At 34.3% G+C, this 25,142-nt stretch overlaps 1 protein-coding gene across 4 annotated transcripts in view; it reads left to right on the forward strand.

Moving 5' to 3' along the window:
- Window positions 1-25,142, forward strand: part of NCAM2 (neural cell adhesion molecule 2) — a 557,648-nt gene that overhangs the window by 322,520 nt on the left and 209,986 nt on the right. For all 4 annotated transcript variants that reach the window (XM_054542855.2, XM_002830573.6, XM_024239542.3 and 1 more), the window contains exon 6: window positions 17,459-17,576. In XM_054542855.2, the coding sequence (XP_054398830.1) occupies window positions 17,459-17,576 (118 nt within the window). The remainder of the gene's footprint in view (window positions 1-17,458; window positions 17,577-25,142) is intronic.

A 25,142-nucleotide genomic window follows, 5' to 3' on the forward strand; every position in this document is an offset into this window, starting at 1 on the left:
TATTTGTTCATAGTTTTATTTTTCTTCTGTTTCTTTTTTTCATTTTTGAATATTTTAAATGAATCAATTAATTTCCTATTTTGTCTTGTTAACTATAACTCATTCTTATTTTAGTACGTGGTTTTCAGTCTTTTTTCAAATGATGTTGCACTACTTCACATATAATGGAAAAAATACCCCCTCCAGCCTTTGTGCTAAGTTTATCAGATATTTTTACGTTAATCATAAAATTCATAATAGTTTTCTATTTCTGCTCCAACAAATTATAACAAATTTTGTGGCTCAAACCAGCAGAAACTAATTATTAGGCCAGAGGTCCACATAGGCTCTGCTGGGATCTGCTCAGTATATTATAAGATCACAACCCAGGGGTCAGCAGGACCATGATCTTTTCTGGAGGCTCTGAGGCAGAATCCTTCCTAATGTCATTCAGGTTTTTGGCAGAATTCAGCCTCTCTCTTCTGTTGGACTGAGGTCCTGTTGGCTTGCTTGAAGTCACCTGCAGGAGGCTGCCTTTACCGTTGAGCAACTCCTTTCTGATCCTTGAATGGGAATCTCTAAAGCTCTGTGCCAGCAGCAGTATGTTAAATCCAACACATACTTGGAATATTTCCAACACATCTCTCTTCTGCTGCATCTCTTCTGCCTTCCTCTTCTTCTTACAGCTGAAGAGAAATCTCTGCTTTTAATATCAGATGAAAAGGGGATCATGTGATTGGTCTCGCCTAGATAATTCATGATAATTTCCTCACTTAATGTCTGTAACCTTAAAAAAGACCTGTGAAGTCTTTTTAAATCATGATATTTAATGTGTTCATAGATGGCTAGGTGTTAGGGCATTGACATCTTTGGGAAGAGACATTATTCTTCCCCCAACAACTGTGCTATGCATACACACATACATACACACACACACACACACACACACACAATGTGTAGATTCAAACTTCCAATTAGCTCATATTAATAAATTGTTACGTTAAAATTAATGTTGAAGTTATTAGAAAAAAGTATTTTATATTTATCTACATAGTTACTGTTCGCAAGGCTTTTCAATACTTTGCGTTAATCCAGATTTCTATCTGGTATAAGTTCCCAGATGCTTGAATGACTTCCTTTAGCATTACTTGTTAGTGCACTTCCATTGTTAATGATTCAGTTCACCTACTGTATGTCTGAGAAAACCTTTATTTCACTTTTATATATAAAATACATTTTTGCTGGATCTAGAATTCTAAATTAACAGGTTTTATTCTTTCAGTACTATAAAAATTATGAATCATTATGTTTGCCTGAGTTTTTTAGATAGAAACTCCTCTGACATTTTGTTCCTCTGTACATAAAGTACCCTATCCAACCAGTCATCCCCAGATTCTTAGAGATTTTTGCTTTATCGCTTTTCTTTTATTTTTATTTTTTATTTTTTTAAAATTATACTTTAAGTTCTAGGGTACATGTGCACAACGTGCAGGTTTGTTACATATGTATACATGTGCCATGTTGGTGTGCTGCACCCATTAACTTGTCATTTACATCAGGTATATCTCCTAATGCTATCCCTCCCCCCTCCCCCCACCCCACGACAGGCCGACACTTGGACACAGGGTGGGGAACATCACTTTATCCCTTTTCTTAAGCAGTATGGATACATTATACCTTGGTGAAGCTTTCTTCATCGTACTTGTACGCAGGTTTTGCTGATGACCTTGGTTGATCATTTTAAACAAATTTAGAAATGTTTTAGTCATTAGATGTTCACATATTGTTCTCTGTCCCACACTCCTTTGGAACTCCGATTTCACATGTATAAGGCCACTTGAATATACCCAACTGATCTTGATCTTATCTTTTATTTTCTGAATAATTTTCAGAAAATAATCTCATCTTTCATTTTTGACCATTTTCTTTCCTTTTTTTTCCTTCGTGTATTAATTTTTGGATATTCTCTCTCATTACATGTTCCAGTTTACTAATGTTTTCTTTGGCAATGTTTAATCCACTGTTCATTCTGCTGAAATCTTCATTTCAGGCACTTTAGCTTTTAATATGTAGACACATGATTTTTAAAATACCTACCCCAGAACTGAAAATAAAAATAAAAATAAGCTAAATTTCTATGAAGTCTTCAACATGATCAGTCTTTCATCTAGATTTTTGGTTGCATGGAATGCCATCATAATAACTGGTTTAATGTTATTGTGTACTATCATCTGTGTTATTCCTGGGTTAGTTTTCAGCCGATTATATTTTATCCTCATTATATCTTATATTTCCTGCTTCTTTTCATAATAATTTTACCTTGGATGCTAGATGTTATAAATGTTACCTCTTTATCTCCTGTTTTTGTTGTTGTTGTTTTTCTTTTCAATATTTTAGACCTTTTTTTCTGGAAATACAGATGAACTACTTGGAAACAGTTTAATCCTTCAGTCTATGCCTTTAAGCTTTGTTAAGTTTGATCAGAAGACTTCTGGACTTTCTTTGCCTCACCCATGAGATAAGAATGTTTCTGAATTCCTTATCTGTCATGCATTAGGAGTTGGTTTTATTCTGGCTCATGAGAATAAGAACTTTTGTTTGCTCTGAGCTTGGAAGTTGTTCCTTCCAATTCGTTTGCATAGTTCTTTCCGTGGCCTCAGTTAGTTTCCTTTCATGGGTGCACTCATCAGTACTCATCTGGAGACTCCAGGGTTAATCACTGCAAATCTCAGGGAATCCTCACCTTGCCACTCAGTCCTGTCTGGCACTGTGCCCTGTGAATTATAGCCAATATCCCCTTCTCTGTACTACTAGCACTACCTCCTCACTCAGGGAGACCTCTGAACTCCAACTGGGATCCTCATTCCTGTGCTGCAATCCAGAAACTCTCTCTAGACGGTAAGCTGAGACACAGCAGGACTCACCTCATTTCCCCCGATATTTTAGGAATTTCTATTGAATAATTTCATTGACTGATTCACAAAGTCTTGAAAACCAGTTGTTTTATACAATGTTTCTGATATTTTTAGCTGTTCCAGGTGCTAAGATAAATTGGGTACATGTTTCTGCATCTTGGTTGGAAACTGATATTTTTAGATATATGTTTCAGTACAGCAAACAAAATTTCAGTGTTCTAAGATTTTGAAAAATGTATCCTAGTAATAGGAAGACCTGACTTCTAAATATTTTAGTCTCTCATTCTGTACTAAACTCAAAGCAATTTCAGATAGCTATGTCTGAATTTCACTTTCTGCCTACTTTATCCATACATCTTGTTCTATAATAAATTATTTTTATTAATTAATTACTTTAATTCTCCCTCAGGTTTGCCAGTGAATTTTTAACAGCAGGATATCACAATGCTTTTTTCAAAATATGTAGCACTATGAACTGAAACATGGCCCACATTTTAGGTGTCTCAGGAACATAAAGAATATACAACCAGTGCAATCTGAAGTTCATAACAAAGACAAACAGTAGGAAGTGAAGGAATCTTCAGAATACTTTGGGTAGATCAGAGCAATTATTTAAAGAAAGAGAAGAGTCTGGTGAACTGAAGTAGAAACAGGCATTCCTTGAAGAAGAGTCATGATTCCCTCAAATAGGCAGAATGAAAAATGTTTTTCTGCTTTAGAACAAATCAGGAACTGACTTCTCCAGGAGGATGGGGTGTTTCAGAGCATCAGCTTATTGAATCTGATTGTAATTGTTACAAAACACAATGACAATTTTGTTAACTATCAATATGATTTTTAATATTTGCATGTTTGTTTTCAAGTTAACATACAGTAAAATTCACTTTTTTAATTGTAGAATTCTATGAATTTTAACGTATACATAGATTCATCTTGGCACTACTACAGTCAGTATACAGAATTGTTCTTTCACCCCAAATCACTCTCTAATCCCTTTGTAGTCACTTCCTCTTTCAACCTCTAAACACTGACAACCACCACTTCTTTCCCTGCCATTATAATTTCATCTTTTCCAGGGTGCCATATTAGCACAGCTTTAGAACAGCTTTATAGTAAGTCCCACAGTTGGGACCTACTGCTCAGGAAATATTTCTTTCAAAATATCACAGTGCACTGACAATGCACTTAAAATCAGGTAGTATCATTTATCCAACTGTTCTTTTACAAAAGGGTTCTAGAAATTATAATTTATTTGCCTTCCATTTAAAGTTTCACAGCAATTTGTCTACACAAACATATCAAGCTGGGATTTTAATCACAATTGTGAAGAAGCTTTATATTAGTTTTGAAATAATTTTACTTTTTTTCTATCTTGAGTCTGCAAATATATTAACATGGTATGACTTCCTGTTTTTTTTTTTTGTTGTTGTTGTTGTTGGCCTAGTGTTTGAGACATCAATATGCTTTTGTTAAATGAATGGACGAATAACAAGAATGATTTTATGCAAAAGATGGTTACATATATGGGACTTTTTTTTTTTTTTTTTGAGACGGAGTCTCACTCTGTGGCCCAGGCTGGAGTGCAGTGGCGCGATCTCCACTCACTGCAAGCTCCACCTCCTGGGTTCACGCCATTCTCCTGCCTCAGCCTCCCGAGTCGCTGGGACTACAGGCGCCCACCACCACGCCTGGCTAATTTTTTTGTATTTTTAGTGGAGACGGGATTTCACCGTGTTAGCCAGGATGGTCTCGATCTCCTGACCTCGTGATCCACCCGCCTCGGCCTCCCAAAGTGCTGGGATTACAGGCGTGAACCACTGCACCCGGCCCATGGTATGACTTCTTATTTACTAAAGTCTTCTTTTGTTTCCGTTATCAGATCCTTGTAGTTTTCAACATTCAGATATCATACATAAATATTGCTTGATTGGCACCTAAGTATGATAGTTTTGGAGCTGTTGTACATTTTTTAAAAAATTTTGGTTTCCAAATGTTTATTGCTAATATGCATATAAGATTTGATTTGGGGTGTTTTTCTATAATCCTTTGACTGTATTACACTCAACAATTAGTTCTAGCAATATTTTTGAAGATTCCTTGAGCTTATATTGTATGTAACAATCTATTTCTAATTTCTGCAAATTGGAAAAGATTTCTTTCTTTTCTGACTGTATGTCTTAAATCTATTTTTACTTGCCTGTACTGTGCTGTTCTTTCACTATGAGGTTTAATAGGAGTGCTGACAGCGAATTTCCTTGCTTGCTCCTGGTCTTACAGATACAGTATTCACTTCTTTACCTGTATATCAATGTTAGGTCTAAATTTTTTGGCAGATGTTTTTCGTCATGATAAGGAGGTCTTCCTTTATTCATAGTTTGCTCGAGATTTTATCATGAGTGGATGTGGAATTTTGTTGTTTTTTTGTTTTAGCATCAACTCATATTATTAAATGATTTTTTCTTTAAACTGTTAAGTTGGATAAATTAATTATTGATTAATATGCTTAATATACTTAATATAATTTAATTATACTCAGTATACTTAATATAATTTAATTATATTCAATTAATTTATCCACCTAACAGTTTAAAGACCAATTATTTAATAATATTAGGTTCAGAGGTTTCTGAAGCTCTATTCATTAATGTATAATTAAATTATATTAATACTCAATTAATCTATCCAACCTAACACTTTAAAGAAACTGTTTGCTGATAACAGTATTGTGTCAGCCTTACATTCACAGGAAAAAGAAAAAAATCTTAATGTTGATATATTTCTATTTACAATAGAAATATTTTTTTAAATTTTTTTATAAAAGCACCTATTTTCATGAAATATTGGTATGTAGTTTTATTTTCTTGTACCATATATGACTTGTTAAATTATCAGCATAATGCTGTGTTCAGAAAAATGGGTTGAAAAACATTCCCTCCTCTTATATTTTCTGAAAGAGATTGTATAGAAATGCTATTATTTCTTCTTTAAATATTTTTTAAATTCAACAGATAAACTATCTGTGTCTGAACATTTCCTTTCAGGAGACTTTTATCTTTAAATAAATGTATTTTTTATATTTCTTTAATAATTATAGGATTGTTTTTGTTATATATTTTATTTTGAGTAACTGGTTTCTGGTTTTCAAGGAAGTGGTTTGTATTTTCAACATTGATAAGTTTGTGTGCATAACATTATCTGGATTTTTTAAAATATTTTTATTATCTGTAGAATCTGTGCTGATATCTCTTCTTTCAATCCTGATACTGTCAATATGTGTCATCTCTCCTTTTTTCATCCTGAGTCTTGCTGGAGGTTTAGTCATTGTATTGTGATTCCAAATAAACTTCATTTAAAAAAATTTTCTGTATTTTGTTCTGTTTTCAATTTCATTATTGTCCTTTTCTTTTATATTGTTTTCTTCCTTCTGCTTAATTTTTGCTTATTTTGCTCTTGTTTATCTAGTTTATTAGGCTATCCCAAACAGTACTTGTGAATTTGTTCCAATTTTTTTTTGTCTGTCAGATTTTGCTTCATATATTTTGAAGCACTTTTTCAAGTTGAATGCACATGTAGGATTGTCATATTTTTCTGCTTAATTGGCCCTTTTATCATTATGTAATATTCTCTTTTACATCTTTTAATTTCATTTGTTCTGAAACCTACATTTTCTGATATTAACATAGCCACTGCAGCTTTCTTTTCATTAGCATTTGAATGGCATATTTTTTCTATTGTTTTTATTTTATTCTAGTTTGATCATTACATTTCAAGTGATTTCTTACAGACAGCATATAGTTAGGTTATATTTTATTCATTACGCCAGTTTCTGTGTTTTTATTCATGAAATTAAGCCATTTATACTTCATTCAGATGTGCCATTTTTAAAATGTTATTTTAGTCTGTTCTTTTTGTCATTCATTCTTCTATTTTCCCTGCTCTAAATTCTTGATTATTGAACATTATTTAGAATTGTATTTTATTGTATCTATAATGTTTCTGGCTATATCGGTTTTCACAATTTGTGGGGAGGGGGTGTTGCCCTTGTAATTCAATGTCCCTATTTAACTTAGAATCAATGTTTACCATTTCAATTTGAATGTAGAAAGTATAGCATCATATAGGTCCCTACATCTTCTATTTATATCATACTTTTCCTATGTATTATACCTCCATTCATTGAAAATTCTATCAGAGAACTTTTTTCTTTCAACCATTAAATTATTTTAGATTACTTAAAAAGTGAATAGTGTGACATATTTCTCAGATATTTACCGTTTGTAACTCATGTTTTATTTCTAGAATTTGATGTTTCCTTTGATTTAATTTCTTTTCTCTTTGAAAAGGTGCCTTGAGCAATTCTTTTGTATCAGGTCTGCTGGCAGAAATTGTAATAGTTTTCCTTTACCTTCATGTCTGAAGGGTATTTTGCTGAACATAGACCTCGCTTTGACAGTTCAGTTCTTTCAGAACTTTACAAATTTTGTTTCATTTCCTTTTGGCCTTAATGATTTCTGGTCAACAAATTCACAGTCATGTGAATCATTGTTCTCCTGTAACTATTGCATATCTTGGTGTTTGCATATTTTTAGTTTTTAGAAGTTTGATTATGATGTGCCTTGACATGAACTGTTTTGGGTTTATCTTGGGTTTGATGCTGTTGGCCTATTTGAGAAGTTTTCAGGTGTCAGATGCATTGATACATATACATATGTACACATATATACCTACATTATTTTGTTCTGGTCCTCTTTCTCTTTTCCTTCTTGGATTTCATGACATTTTGGTATTGTCTAAGAAGTTCCTGAAGTCTAATCATTTTTTCCTTTAATATTTTTCCTTTTGTTTTCAAAATGGGATAACTTCCATTTGTAATTCTTTATGTTTGATAACTCTTTCTCTGTCAATCCATTCAGAACATCCATGAATTTTGTTGTTGTTGTTGCTGTTAACATAAGTAGAATGCTAATATTTATTTGGGGTTTTAAAAATATATTGTATGTCTTTGGAGAGACTTTCTAGATTTCCATTTATTTCACCTAATTATTTGGAACATGTTTTAAACAGTTGCTTTAAAATAGCGTTTAGATAATCCAACGTGTCAGCATGCCATTGGCATTTCCAATGACATAATTTTCCTAGTTCTTAACAGGTAAAACAATAGATTATATTTAGGACTTCGAATATCACATAACCAGACTCTGGATCTTATTTGAGTATTATGGAAAATGTCCACTTTTTTGTTGTTTTTGTAGGCAATCAGTTTGTTTAGATCAGACAACAAATTCTGACCATCCTTCTTGTTTTTATATTCAGACGCCATTTTCATTACCTTTCAGTGTTTGTCAGATCTGTCCTGCATGTGTACCAATGGCCATTCCAGGACCCGTGTGGAGGTTTACCTTTTAGTTAAATTCACAAAATCTTGGCGTTGTTTAGAATCCGATTCAATAAGCACAGGTCAGGACAGAGCTCAAGATTTCCTAAAGAACTTGCTGTGGATGCCTTCCTAAGGCCTTCCTACTCTATGATCTCTGACATACTTTCCTGTTCCTTAGGTCACCACTTTTTAGTCCCCTGGCCAGAAAGCTGCGATCTTATTTATCACTCTCTGCCCCAACTATGGCCTTATTCTGGTTCAACTGATGAGATGAATGAGGAGGATAAAAGCAATGGGAGATTTTGCTCTTAGGACTACAGTTTATCTGATTGAAGAAGAATGTCATCTCTCAGAGAATTGAGTGTTTGCAGCTTTCCTCTGTTGACATTGTCACTGCCAGATTTCCTTCCTGCTTCCTGAGTCTGAACTGGAAGGCTTCTCTTTCTTGGACATTTCTTGAGCAGTGTTGATGACAACTTCTGGGTTTTGTGATGCCTTCAATCCAGGCCATGGAATTCTGAAAAGAAAATTGTTATCTCACAGTTTGGTGATATTTTAAATTCTGTTATATTTCTTAATAGCAATATGTCTGCTGCGATTTACTTTTAAGAGTCTTCAAATAGATGACATACATATTCTATCCAAATATAGTGGTCATATTAAGTGGGGAGATAGGACACTGCAAGATGTCTCGAATTAATCCAGAACTGGAATTCTGCGATTACTTTTAAACTTGTTGACATACGTACGATCAGAGCCTTATTTAAACAATAAGGAATTAATATATATATATTTAAAAAGTGATTTTCAGATGCTTACTTTTTTATTGATACTTAATTGATCACTTCAGTGTGACTTTGAAAATTTAGCCCACACTTTAGGATTCTTACTGCCTTTTGAAAGCTGTGTATTTAAAGCCATACTTTTCTTAGATAATGGGATAAAAATTAAAAGATTTACAGGGGAGAAAATGAAAGTAGTTCCAATTATTTCTTTCTGCCAGTTTATCAAAGGTGGAAATAATGCTATTCTTACAAAATTTGTTATTTTATTTAGTTTTTTTATTATTATACTTTAAGTTCTAGGGTACAGGTGCACAACATGCAGGTTTGTTACATATGTTTACATGTGCCATGTTGGTGTGCTGCACCCATTAACTTATTTTAAAAACATGCAATAATAACTTGCCAAAATTGAAACACCAGATCATATATTTATTTTTTGCATTAAGATATTACAGTAAAATGACCAGTTTTAAAAACCAAGATAACTCTTCTCCAACATCTCCATCATCTTCCAATTCTATCTTTATTCTTTTTTTTTATTTTTATTTTTTATTTTTGAGACAGAGTCTCGCTGTGTTGCCCGGGTTGGAGTGCAGTGGCGCAATCTTGGCTCACTACAACCCTACAACCTCTGCCTCCCAGGTTCAAGTGATTCTCCTGCCTCAGCCTCCCAAGTTGCTGGGATTACAGGTGCCCACCACCACGCTCGGCTAATTTTTGTATTTTTAGTAGAGACGGTGTTTCACCTTGTTGGCCAGGCTGGTCTCAAACTCCTGACCTCAGGCAATCTGCCCGCCTCAGCCTCCCAAAGTGCTGGGATTAGAGACGTTAGCCACCGCGCCCGGCTATATTTATTCTTGATATATAAATAAAACAAATATAGCCCCTGTATATTGGTCCTTGGACCATTAGCACATAAACCCGCCAGTGCCAAATTCAAAAATTTACACATCCAATTGTTTTAAATTACCGTGCATAAGCCTATTTTAAACATTTACAATCAGCCTACTTTGGAAACTGCAAAACTGCACCCAACTTCTGCTAGCCATACACAAACTCCAAGGGCAATACAAGACACCAAGCCCACAGCTGCCCTTCTACCTTCTGAGAGAGTCTGAGAGACGCTGCTGTACTGCTGAGTGACATCACCTGAACACATTAGCCCCCTCTCAGATTCTTCACTCTTCCAGGAGTTCCCTTCCCCTTCTCCCACTCTCTGAGTGGTGACTGGACATGGTGTCTTTAAACAGCCTCCTGCTATCAGGAGCTTCCCATGTCAAGCAACCTGTATGAGTAGTACCTAAGTCAAACTCATTGTGTGTTAATGCCTCCTATCATCATAAGTTTTTCCTTGATGAGTCCTGAAATCTTCACACTTACTTATACTTTCCAACAGATTATTTTCTGCAGAATTTTGCAAAAGTGAGTGTTACCAACTCTAAAAACACGTTCTGAAATCTTACACTTTTAGATTACTTTTAAATATACACCATGACTTTTATTATACATTATTTTTCTTATAAGTTTAATATGATTTTTAAAATTAATTAATTATTTTTTTGAGACAGAGTCTTGCTCTGTTGCCCAGGCAGTGACACAATCACAGGTCACTACAGCCTTGACTTCCCAGGCTCAAGCTATCCTCCCATCTCAGCCTCTTAAACAGCTGGGAGTACAGGCACGCACCATCCTATCCGGCTAATATTTTCAATTTTTTGTAGCGACAGGGTCTCATTATGTTTCTCAGGCTCATCTCAATCTCCTGGGCTCAGGTGATTCTCCTGCCTCAGCCTCCCAGATTGCTGGGATTACAGGTGCGAGCCACCATCCTAGGCCTTGACTTCTTTTTAAATTTGAATTACCAACTTGTATTCTAGTCCATTTTGTACCCCAGGTGGTCCCAAAACTTTTCTTTAATGTATAGGTTGACATAAAACAGGTGAATTCTCAGATCTGTTTCTGCATTCAGTCTTTCCTGATATATTATAGAACCTGAGAAAGAGTGTCGGATAAGGAGATAATTGAACTTTTTCTCTGTTAGCAAAATCCAATAGCTGACTTTCTCAAAAGAAAATCCATCTGCACGCAGATACTTGGTTGGAAAAGGTGTGACCCAAGAGAACTTCCGAAAGGTGTTTGGGACCTCAAGGTTTCTTGAAACACTCTGAGGGCCTTTCATGTAGAATATTGTTAACTGTAGAATGTATGCTGAAAGAATATAAAAATTGCCGTTTTTAGTGGTGAAATTAGCTTTCAAGAATTAAAGGAACATTCAAGCTTGCATTTATTTATTTATGTGTTTATTGACTTGGGAGATCTTCCATATTAATTGTGGCCTTTTATTTAATTATTATCTCATACTGTGGAAAGACTTCTTTTGACAAAAATAAAGTCACAGTAATGTTTTCCCTACTTTCAACTGTAACTTTTCACTTAGATTTTATTTAATAAGCCCTTTAGTTCGGTGGTAAAATGTCGTAGACATCTAGTGATAGATTAGCTTTAGTAAATTGTATTAAAAAATTTATTAAAATTTTTATTTTTATGTTTTTTAATTTGTTCATTTATACTTCTCTGATTATAAAAATAATCCAATATTAGTATAGAAAATTGTATAATGTCTACTGAGGACAATTCAAAAGAGCTGATTAATATTCTTAAATCAACATATTAAATATTCATTTACCATTTTACCTAAGAATTTCAATTATGATTAATTAAATGTAGAATTTATTGTGTAAACAAATGCTGTAATAGATATATATCTGGTCATATTTGGCCAGGTGACTTATACTTGCCCAATAGTGTATCCACAGGGTTTGGAATACTGATCAGTTTGAGTAAGAGTGAAGACTTATTTATATATTGATATAAATATGTCTCTTACATGTAATGTCAACTTGATAAAAGAAACAGAATACAGAAACAGGCATATTTTTAAAAGAAAGAAAAAATATTGAAATATTAACCAATATTTGCATAAATAAATGCAAGTGCTGGCCAGGCTCTGTGAGACACTCCTGAGGCAGGAGTACTGCTTGAGCCCATGAGTTGGAGACTGAAGTGAGAGACTATGATCACACCACTGCATGTCAGCTTGGGTGACAGAGGGAGACCCTGTATCAAAAAGAAAAACAAAAAAATGCAAGCACAGTCAGCTCTTCATATCCGTGATCTTACACTGGTGTTCTCAACCAATTTGGATGGAAAATATTTTTTAAAATAGCAGTAAAATTAACAATACAAAACTGAAAACATACAAATAAAGAACAATACAGTATAACAACTATCTGAGGGAGTTCCCAGAATCAATCCTCTGTGAATACCAGTTAACATCTGTAATTAATAAAAATAACTAACCAAGGCCAGGCGCAGTGGGTCACGCCTGTAATCCCAGCAATTTGGGAGGCTGACGCAGGTGGATCACGAGGTCAAGAGTTTGAGACCAGCCTGGCCAATATGGTGAAACCCCATCTCTACTAAAAATATAAAAATTAGCTGGGCATGATGGCACGTGCCTTTAGTCCCAGCTGCTCAGGAGGCTGAGGCAGGAGAATCACTTGAACCCAGGAGGCAGAGGTTGCAGTGAGCTGATATCACACCACAGCACTCCAGCCTGTCCGACAGAGTGAGACTCCATAAGAAAAAAAAAAAAAAACAATAATAACTAACCAGGAAAATGAGAAGGTCAATAATTTTAGTTGCCTCTTATTTTATTTTATTTTATTTTTGATCTTGTACATATGATCTATGCAAAAAGTCAATTTAAGAGAAACATCATAATCAGGTTCCTTTGGCAAATAATTAGAAAATGCAGAAAAGCATAATTATGAAAATGCAACAAAGCATCAGTTAACAATTTTTCGTTGTTTTTGTACTTGCTGTCTAAGGAAGGAAATACTTATTTGATTAAACTGCTGATTCCTCTTATATTAACTTTCACTAAGAATGTAATTGTAAATGTCAATGGAACCTTTTTTTGATTTTTCTTAAACCAACTTAATGAGCCAAACTTGATCCTCACTCTTCCACAGTCTGATGGTACTGTGTAAAGCCCTTACCATGTTGTTCAGATAGGTTTGATTTTGGAAGTCAGTACTCAATACCTTATGGCAGTTAGGTCACAGCTTTACTGTATTCACAAATTAGGAACAACCATGTAGAAAATGCCCAAAATTTGCTATTCATCAAATATGCATAGAAATGCTCTATTGATTAGATTTTGTAACAAGACGGATATACCAAATCAGTTGACACTGAAGATTGAAGACCACTCAGCTACATTTATTTAAAAAGAATTGTATGTGTGTATTTAGTTTATAGTAATCAGGAAGATAGACTTTTTTTTCCCAAATGAAATTATAAAATTATTGTTCTTTATGCCTATCATTTTATACTTTGCATTTTTAAATTTTGTGTGCATTTTGAGTTCCAGAAAAGTATTCTCATTAAATAGCACTTTAAGTTGATCGCCCTCATAAATTCAGAATGGAGGACTATGACAATTAACCAGAAGCAATATTAATGAAAATTGTGAGCTGTTACATCATATTACAGCATTTGCAGCAGTAGGGAAGAGCAAAACATACAAATTTTTTTAAAAAGAAAACAGATGGATTTCTTTGATGCCTGATATGACTATATGAAAGTAACAATTTCATGATCAAAATCATGATGAATGCATTCTCCATAACTGAGATGTCTTATTGTATATTGAGAGGCTATATAATATTAAAATACTAGTCATTCTTTACCTCATATAAGCAATTAAGTATTTGAAAAATTGTCAAAGATGTAAATTGTAAAATGAGGGTACTTCATTTGTTATCAAAGGAAGGTTCTTAAAATTAACTGAAAACCTGTAATTTCTTACTATCCACGAGTAATAAAAATAGCTTTGCAAATGTAGTTTCCCAGGTGTTTCACTTTTCTAACTTCATATAATAAAATGCAATGGAAAGAAATGTGTTAATGAAATTATGGGAAGACCCAAAGAAATAAACTAATTTGCTTTTCATACAGACTGAGAATATAAATAGAGAATGTTAGAACTATCAAATACTGTGGTGTTAATCTGCTCTATCTATTCTCTTGGCCAGGAACCAAGATCACTTCTGTGACTTTCTAATGGACATACAGCCCTAAATGTAAAATCATTTTTCTGATGATTAGTGATAACGAGCACTTTTTCATACGTTTGTTGGTCGCTTTTATGTTTTCTTTTGAGAAATGTCTGTTCATGTCATTTTCCCATTTTTAATTCGATTATTATTTTTTTCTTGTTGACTTGTTGTTCCTTATAGATTCCGGATATTCAACCTTTATCAGAGTTATAGATTGCAAACATTTTCTCCCATTCTGTAGGCTGTCTGTTCATTCTGTTGATAATTTGTTTTGCTGTGCAGAAGCTGTTTAGTTTAATTAGGTCCCACTTGTCAATTTTTGTATTTGTTGCAATTGCTTTTGGGGACTTAGCCATAAATTCTTTGCCAAAGCCAGTGTCGAGAAGTGTATGTCCTAAGTTTTTTTTACATATACTTTTTTATAGTTTGAGGCCTTACATTTAACCCTTTAATCCATCTTAAGTTAATCTTTGTATATGATGAAAGGTAGTGGTCCAGTTGAATTCTTTTGCATATGGCTCGCCAGTTATCCCAGCACCACTTACTGAATAAGGAGTCAACATTTTGTTAACTTTGTCAAAGTTCAGATGGATATAGGTGTGCAGCTTTCATCCTCAGAGAAATGTAAATCAAAACCACTATGAGATATCATCTCACACCAGTCAGAATGACTATTATTTAAAAAGTCAAAAAATAACAGGTGCCGTCAAGACTTCAGAGAAAAGGGAATGCTTATACACTGTTGGTGGAAATGTAAATAGTTCAACCATTGTGGAAAGTACTTTTGGGATTTTGCAAAGGACTTAGGCAGAACTGCGATTTGAGCCAGCAATCCCATTACTGGGTAAACACCAAAAGGAAAATAAATTGTAACAGACACATGCACTTGTACGATTATCACAGTGCTATTCACAATAGCAAGGACATGGAGTTAACCTAGGTACCCATCAACGGTGGACTGGATAAATAAAATGCAGTACATAAACACCATGGAATACTACACTGCAAAAAAAAAAAAAAAAACAAAAACATGAAATCATGTCCTTTGCTGCAACATGGATGCAACTGTAGGCCATAATCCTAAGCAAATTCACACAGGAACAGGAAGAGAAAACCAAATACTGCATATTCTCACATTGAATACTCATGGACGTAAAGATGGGAGCCATAGACACTGAGGACTACTAGAGAGGGGAAAGAGGGAGGTGGGATGGTCTGAAAAACTACCTGTTGCGTATCATGCTAACTATCTGGATGACAGGACCACCTTTACCCCAAACCTCAGAATCATGCAATATACCCAGTTAACAAACCTGCCCATATGTCCCCTGAATGCAAAAAAAAGAAAACGTAAAAACAAGTAAAGAGAGAAAAAGGGTTGGGAGTCTTAAGATTAGCAGTCCTCTACTAGGTGAAAAATCTATGTGTGCATTTATTTGTTGCTTTATATTTAAAACAGAATTGGAATTGAATTACAAATGAGTATACTTCCTGGCTGTGCTTGAGTGGAGTTAGTTTTCCTTGGCTCAGATAAATTTGAAGGAATTAGTGGGTGCTGGTTAATCTGAACCAAACAAGCTGTGACATGGATAGGCATTTCATGGTTAGTATCATCTTTATCTTCTGAGAAATATTGGAGGGTTGAGGAAAGACTTGGAAGACTCAGAAAACATATGAAATTGCTGAATGCCATTATTCATAAAAGGTAAATCGGTCTGTCAAATTAGTGGTATCTCTGTTGCCTAAGCAGCCAGTCAGGAGAATTATAACTTGAAGGTAGACCACCATGTCCATGTTAGTGAGAGTTAATAGAACTACTTCACTATACACCCCCATGTTCCTGCCAGCTAAAAAGTAAAATAGAAACTTTCCAGGAAGTGTTGACTACTCAACACATACAGAATACAAATCCATGAAAGAATTCATTTCATTGTAATTCTCTAAGGAATTAAAAACCTTTACTGTAATAAAAAGAGTAATACTGCTCTTGCAACTAAATGTATAAATAATGATAGGTAAAACAAGCATTTTGTTTAAAATGTTATTTTCCATAATTACAAAGGAAGAAAAACAAGGCACAGATAGTCAAATGACAATATACTTATAATTCAGAGTTAATATCTGAAAAAGTTCTATCTTTTGTAATACTAGTAATTATTATGTTACTTTAGAGACCAACATGTCAGATTATGTTTCTTGTATCTAAATTCATAAAGGTAGAAACTTGATTTATTGTGTTTAATTACTAAGTTACATACCAGTTCTTATCTCTACCATCAATGGAGTTAATGTGGGATCAACGCTGACCTGAATGCTATTGTAGAGATATTTGAGTGTAATCACACTTGTAAATGCCTGTCTGGTATTGTTTAGTGTATGTAAAAAAATATTAATATACTTAATTTTAGGAATATTACTTTATGATATTCAGCTTAAAATTATGAAAGTGTGCATTGAGTCACAATTTATCCTCTACTTTGAAATTTAGCTTCTATTGTGGATGCTAGTGATTTGTTTATTGCAAACAGTGCATTTCAGTAACAGTTTCAACATGTTCCAAATGTGCAGCATATACAGTTTTTGCAATGTAATTAGTTAGAAATTGGAGATGCTTAATTTTAAAATTGAACAGTTCATGAAAATCTATTTCCATTCTCTGTATGGCTTATGCAGTTTCTCTTCATAAAATGTTCTATAGCTGCTTGAAGAAATTAAGTGTAGTTAATCAGAAAGAACATTATGGTTTGACACCTAATTTGAAAGCCCTGTTTTGAAGCAGTGATATATTGCTTATGGCATTACACAGACCAATGAGAACCCAAATAGGAAATCCACTTATGCTCAAAGTAGATCTCCATATTGATGTAAGTTAGGGTGGTATTGTCTTTTTCTGAGACCTAATTCCTAAAAGTATGTATGTTTGCTAAAATATATACTTTATTGTTTAATAGATTTAGTAGTGAAATAGCTTTACAATGAATTGATATAATTATTGCACATTAGAACACAGATCATTGATGGACATTTGGACATATGTAACAAACCTGCACGTTGTGCACATGTACCCTGGAACTTAAAGTATAATAAAAATAAAATAAAATAAAAAAGAACACAGATCAGTGATAAAGTTATTTTACTATGAAACCAAATCAGTTTCATTAATATAAATGGAGATGTGAAGGATGACATTTGAAAGCTTAAAATGTGGCAAAAATTCTCTAAATGATGTTAGTGAAGGTGTTTTCATCTGTATTTATTCTATATTCATCTCTCTTTCAGTGCCACCAGCAATCTCAATGCCTCAGAAATCTTTTAATGCCACGGCAGAGAGAGGAGAAGAAATGACGTTTTCCTGCAGGGCCTCAGGCTCTCCAGAACCCGCCATCTCCTGGTTCAGGTAGGTTATGCACCCCCCTCCCTCTGGCTTGTGTCCATTATCAGGCTTATGGAACAGTATTGGGATCTTAATCATTTTGGTAAAAAGCAAACCATTGCATTTTAGTTTCATTCAAAAAAAATCCTGGTGCTATCTTTGGGGCTTAAGGTGGTTAAACTGCTAAAGAGATCAACAGTGTGACCCCGCTCTAATATTCTGAGTCAAAGGCTGTACCCATTATACTTATTCTGTCTGTAAAAGCAGACTTTTGGAAAAATGGGACCAGGGGCACCTGTGACTTATTCGAACATTTTATTATCACTACAATGTATCTTGAAATAGATATTCTAGTGTTATTGACACCACTGTCATATGTATACAATATCATATTTTATTAGAATATAATTGTGTATATTTGTATTATACAGAAAATATTGTATTATAGAAAAAAACTGATTTATAGCATTAAAACTCCATGAATTTAATGTGTAATTTTTAAAAATTACCTCATCAAATGAGTAAATCTTTATTCTAAATCTATAATTTGATAGTTTACTTGCTTTTTTTAGAATTTTAAAATACTATTTGATTTTTATTAAGATCAAGAATATTTTTAAAATATTCCATTCTTTTAGATTGTGTCTCAAACTACTAAATTGGAGACAATGAACTTTAAAACTGGACCATCTTGTAAATTTGCATTAGTAATGCAGGTTACTACAGAAGCATTAGGTACAAGTATTTACAGAATCACTTCATAAACCATATAGTGAAAAATAATTTTAAAAGATTAGTAAAATATACATCAGAAGTGCAAAAGTGTCCCTACTAAGGATTAGGTTAATGTTTTAACAGTTCTTTGAAGGACAGTAATTGAAATCCCAAACTAACTTTTATTCTTTTTTGCTTGAGCATGTAATGATACTACCTTCAACTTTCAACCCTTTGTTTATACTGCTTATCATTTTAATATAGGATGTAACAATAAATGAGATGTTTCTTCGAATATTATGTGTTTAGATGTTCTTTTCAGACACTAATTTTCTTGGGACAAACTTGGTATTTTTTAGTAGGATTACACCTTGAATATTAACATATTCACCCCAGATAATCATCATCTGTCTCAGTGACTGCTGATTTACTAGTGTGGATCCTTAAAAGTCTGTATCAGACCTAATTGTATCACAGAAAAGCTACTGAATCATTCATTCCAATGAAAAAATGCTGTTCTACAATCTTTTTTCCTATGGTTTTGTATTTCCAAAGAGATTTCTTTTTTCTTATTTGAACAGCATTTATTTAACAGATAAAGAAAGTAAAGCACAAAAATAGTATGAGTAGGAAATTGAACAACAAACATGTGCTTGAGATACTCATGTTCCACTTTGGTATGTAGTGGAGAAAAACATCCTAAACTCCAAGCTTATGCAGATCTTAGCTAATGTAATTGATGATTCCACAAACCAATGGTGGGAATAGTAGCTGGTAGGAAAGTACAGGTGAATAAGCCATGTTTTGAAATAATTTTCTAGTCATTTATTAAGGAATGCTATAAAATGTAAACTGTTCTGTGTAAAGGGGCTAGAAGTCTTCCTGCATTCAACATCAAGAAAGGAACGTGTATCTTTATCCTGTGAATTCATCCTGACGTGCACTTCATCATTTCTGAGGCAGAAATACATGGAAACTGGGTGTGTGATTGTTACAGTGTTAGAACATATGCCCTTGAAAAATACGACACCAGGTTTCTGAAGAAAATCTCCTTTACTTCTGAGATTACTTGATCACAGCGATTCCAAGTCTGATAATAATTTCAGATTCCCCACCTATTTATGTTGATGTTAAGTTATGCAGATTCCTCATTAGTCCCATCTTTAGGATAATATTAGAACACTTACCATCAAGTCTTAATAGCAATTGTGAGACTAGATGCTTTTAGTTTGGTAAGTTTAGTTGTTTACAGCACAACCCTTTCAAATAACAGCTTACCAATTACTTCTCACCAGAATACCAAGATCCTCCAGCAGATGGGAAGTGTTAGCTGGCTTGGTTTTTCAGAGAGACTTCTTTTCTGCGGAGATTTTTTTTTCTTAAAGTTTTACATTCCTTCAAAATTGTTTTCTTATATTTAATTAGAAATATTATTATATAGACTAGTATAAATCAGATTCAAATAATAATATAATGAGTAATTTAAATCTATATTTTTTCTTCTCCATATCTTCATATGGTATTAGTTTCATCCTTTGGATAGAATGAAATCATAATTTATTGAAAACCTAAATAATTGTTCTAGTCTCTGGATATAAAATATATACTGGGAGGATGAGAACGTGTAGTTGTAACATTAACAAAGGTAAAATTTGTGTTAGAGGGAAATTCTGACCTTTTATCTGTACATATAGACATGTCATGTTTGTGGAAAAGAAAAAATTCCCGAAAGTATCAGGAAATGTAGGGTAGCAGCCCTGAGAGAAATGTCCAGACTGTTTCACAGAGATAATATTTCCAAGCAAGATAAGTGAAGTCAGTTGTACTAGTCAGCTTGGGCTGCCAAAACCAAATACCACCCACTGGGTAGTTCACACAATAGGAATTCCTTGATCTCTTGACCTCGTGATCCGCCTGTCTTTGCCTCCCAAAGTGCTGGGATTACAGGCGTGAGCCACCGCTAACATGGTGAAACCCCATGCGTGGTGGTGCGCACCTGTAGTCCCAGCTACTCTGGAGGCTGAAGCAGGAGAATAGCTTGAACCCGGGAGCCGGAGGTTGCAGTGAGCCGAGTTCGCGCCACTGCACTCCAGCCAGGCAACAGAGCGAGACATTGTCTCCAAAAAAAAAAAAAAACCAGAATTTCTTTTCCCATATTTCTGGACGCTAGATGTTTAAGATCAAGGTACCAGCAGGGTGTCCTTCCCTCTGTGTAAAAACTCATGGAGAGAGAGAGTTCTGATTATCTTCCTCCTCTTTCAGAAACACCAATCCTTTTTTGTTTGTTTTTAATAATTTCAACTTTTATCTTAGATTCGCAGGTTTGTTACATGAGTATAATTTATAGAAACTGAAAGTAGATAAGTGGTTGCCTGGGAATGGATATGAGAGTAGAGATTAACTGTGAATGGGTATAAGAGATCTCTTGTGGTGATGGTTGAACCACTCAATACAGTTACTAAAACTTCAGCCAGCCAAACAAAAACCACCAGTTTTATGGGATTAAAGCCTCACTCTTATACCCTCATTTAAACCTAATGTCCTCTATGGAGGCCTTATTTTCAAATACAGTCATTCTGGGGGTTAGGACACCAACATATGAATTTGATGGTTGGGGAAACACAATTTAGTTCATAACATCAATAAAGAAGGTAATTAAAGACCATAACAGGGGAATTATAAAACATGTTCACAAAGAGAATCAAAAACACTTAGTGACATGTAAATCAAAGAGGGAGTAAAAGCAGTGACTCTAAAGGTTCCTCCCCTCATTTTCATTCAAATGGTGCTTCTATATTGACAATACAATATGGATTTTTATTGTTAGCCCATTAATTTCGTAAATTTAATTTATTTTAAAATATTCCATTTAAACCCCACTTAATCATGATATACAGGCATGCCCGGCATAATGACCTATCAATGACACACCTCATATGTGATGGTGGTTCCATAAGATGGAATAATGGAGCTGAAAATGTCCTATTGTCTATTGACATCACAGCTATCATAAAATCATAGCTCAACATATTACTCATGAGTTGGTGGTTACGCTGGTGTAAACAAACCTATATATAAAAGCATATACATATTTTGTACACTACATAATACTTGATAAATATGTTACTGGTTTATATATTTACTATAGTGTACTTTTAATCATTATTTTAGAGTGTACTCCTTCTACTTATAAAAAAGAGAAGTTAACTGTAAAACAGCCTCAGGCAGTTTCTTTAGATAATATTCCAGAAGAAAGGATTGTTATCCTAGGAGATGACAGCTCCATGCCTGTTATTGCCTCAAAAGACCTCGTAGTGGGATGAGATGTGGAGGTGGAAGACATTGATATTGATGATCCTGACCCTGAGTCGGCCGAGGCTAATATGGGTGTCTTCCTTTTTTAAAAAAAATTTAGTGATAAAAACTTAAACAAGAAAAAATATATATCCTTATAAAATAAACAATAAAGAAAATATTTTGTACAGCTATACAATGTGTTTGTACTTCAAGCTGTTATTAAAAAAGAGTCAAAAGTTTAAAATTTTTAAGAGTATATAAAGTAAAAAAGCTAAGGTGAATTTATTATTGAAGAAAGAAAATGTTTAGTGTCGCTTAAGTATACAGTGTTTATAAAGTCTAGAGTACTATACAGTAATGTCCCAGGCCTTCACAGTCACTCACCACTTATTCACTGAGTCACCCAGAAGAACTTCTAGTCCTGGAAGCTCCATTTACAACAGTAAATGTCCTATATATGTATAGCATTAATTTTTTTTTTTTTTTTGAGACAGTCTCACTCTGTCACCCAGGCTGGAGTGCAGTGGTGCAATCTCGGCTCACTGCAACTTATGCCTCCTGGATTCAAGTGATTCTTCTGCCTCAGCCTCCTGAGTAGCTGGGACTACAGGCACGTGCCACCATGCCCGGCTAATTTTTGTATTTTTAGTAGAGATGGATTTCACCATGTTGGTGAGGCTGGTCTCACACTCCTTGTGATTAGCCCGCCTCGGCCTCCGAAAGTGCTAGGATTACAGGTGTGAACCACCGCACCTAGCAAAAAAACTTTTATATCGTATTTTTTACTGTACCTTTTCTATGTTTTGATATGTTTAGATACACAGATATTTACTATTATGTTACAGTCGCTTCCAATATTCAATATAGTAACATGCCGTACAAGTTTGCAGCCTAGGAGAAATAGGCCATACCATATAGTTTAGGTGTGTAATAGGCTATATACCATCTTGGTTTGTGTAAGTACACTCTATGATGTAAACAGAGCTACAAAATTGACTAGGGACATATTTCTTAGAACATACCCTTGTGGTTAGGCAATGCGTGACTGCATTATCCTTTTTATGCACTGCTGGAATCAATGTGTCAATACTTTGTTAAGAATTTGTTATATTCATGGTTATGAGAAATATTGTTCCATCATTTTCTTGTTCTTGACTTGTTAGGGGTCAGGGCATTACTAGTCTCAGAGAATGAGTAGTGAAGTATTTCTTCCTCTTCTGTTTTCCAATATAACTTTTACATAAATGTTTATTATTTCTTACTTAAATGTCTGGAAAAATTCCCAGTGAAACCATCTGTCTCATGATTTTTCTTAAGTTCACATTTAAGTACAAATTCAATAATATTTTTCATAGAAATAGGGCTATTCAGGTAATTTTCTTTAGTGAGCGCAATTCCAGGAATTTGTCCATTTCTTTTAAATGATATTTACTGGCATTAAGTCATTGATAGTATCCCTTTGTTATACTTCAATTTGCATGTTTTCTGTAGTATTCTCCCCTCTCTCATCTTGATAACCTCATAACTGGTTATTTGTTCTACTGTCTTTTTTATCCTGATTATTCTAGATGTAGGTTTATGCACATACTAATGTCAGTGAATCTGCTTTTGGCTTCAATTATTTCTTTTTTGTTTCCTATTCTCTCATTAATTTCTGGTTTTATTTTTATTATTATTTTCCTCCTGTTTACTTTGTCTTTAATTTTCTCTTCCATTTTTGATTGCTTAAGGTGGACTCATGTCATTGATTCTAATCATTTATTCTTTCTAATACAAGCATCTGTTTTTCCTCTCTAAATATGGCTGTAATTGCACCCTGCTAATTTTGATATGTCATATTTCCACTTTGGAGGGGTTTAAATGTTTTTTTTTTTAATTCTCGTGTTATTTTTAATACTATTCATTTAGAAGTATGCTGATTTGTTTCTAAGTATTTGGGTATATTTCATAAATATTACTGCTGTTGATTTTTAACTAAATTCTATACTTATCAGGAAATAGACTTTTTAATGGTTTCAATTTATTTAACTTTATTGAGTCTTAAATTATAGTATGTGTATTCCACTATTATTGATGGAGAAATCCCTAATATTAAATAGATCAACTCCCTTGATAGTATTGTGGAAGTCTTCTATATTTTTTTGTAATGATTTTTCTCCAACTTTATTTTTAAATGTGTCTATTTTTATATTCAGTTCTCTGTTTTACTTCATATTTTTGAAGCTCTAGTATTATATGTTTAAACATTTATTCACGTAGATCAGTACTATGAAAATTATTATTTAAGGGCTTTGTTTAAGGATGGAAAAAAATGATACCATATAGAACTTTGTTTCAGTCTTTTTCTGTTTTTCATTTTACTATGTCTTCAAGTGAACTAAGTTACCTCACTATGTCTTCAAGTTTACTAATCTTTTCTACTGTAATATCTAATGTTTTTAATCCCATCAGAGTATTTCTCATCATTTTATTTTTCTTCTCAGAGAGTTTCAAGGAGATGTTTTGTATGTCCTCCATGCCTCTCTTATCATTCTCATGTTTTACTTCCCTGAAAATATTGGAATATATTTCTAATAGTTTTAATAGGCATCTACTCACCTACCCTCTGTATCATACCTATATTTTGTAACTGTTTGATTTTTCTCCCTCTTGTTTTATTTATTTTTTGGAGACAGATTCTCGCTCTGCCACCTGGGCAGGAGTGCAGTGGCACTCACTGCAACCTCCAACTCTCGGGCTCAAGTGATCTTCCTGATTCAGCATCCCCAGTAGCTGGAACTATAGACATGCGCCACAATGCCCCATTAACTTTTTATTACTATTTAGAGGAGTGGTTTCAGTGTGTTGCCAGAGTTGAACTTCAAATCCTGGCTTCAAGAAATCCTCCTGCCTCGGCCTCCCAAAGTGCTGGGGATACAGGCATGAGCCACTGTGTCTGGTGATTTTTCTCCTTCCTCTGAGTCATATTTTCATGTTTATTTACTATCCTGGTTTTTTATATATATATATATATTATTATTATTTTTTTTTTTGAGACAGAATCTCACTCTGTCGCTCAGGCTGGAGAGTGCAGTGGTGCGATCTTGGCCCACTGCAACCTCTACCTCCCTGGTTCAGGCAATTCTCCTGCCTCAGCCTTCAAGTAGCTGGGAACACAGGCACGTGCCAACACATGGCTAATTTTTGTATCTTTAGTAGAGATGGGGTTTTGCTATGTTGGCCAGGCTGGTCTTGAACTCCTGACCTCAGGTGATCCACCTGCCTTGGCATCCCAAAGTGCTGGGATTACAGGTGTGAGCCACCACATCTGGCCTTATCCTGGGAATTTTTGTTTATTTATTTATTTTTGAGACAAAGTCTAGCCCTGTCATCCAGGCTGGAGTGCAGTGGTGTGATCTTGGCTCACTGCAATCTCCACGTCCCGGATTCAAGTGATTGTCTTGCTTCAACCTCCCAAGTAGCTGTGACTACAGGAGCCCACCACCACGCCCAGCTAATTATTTTGTACTTTTTGTAGAAACCGGGTTTCACCATATTGGCCAGGCTGGTCTGTAACTCCTGACCTTGTGATCTGCCTGC

This window comes from Pongo abelii, chromosome 22 (genome assembly GCF_028885655.2).
Source record: "Pongo abelii isolate AG06213 chromosome 22, NHGRI_mPonAbe1-v2.0_pri, whole genome shotgun sequence".
Taxonomy (NCBI): domain Eukaryota; kingdom Metazoa; phylum Chordata; class Mammalia; order Primates; family Hominidae; genus Pongo; species Pongo abelii.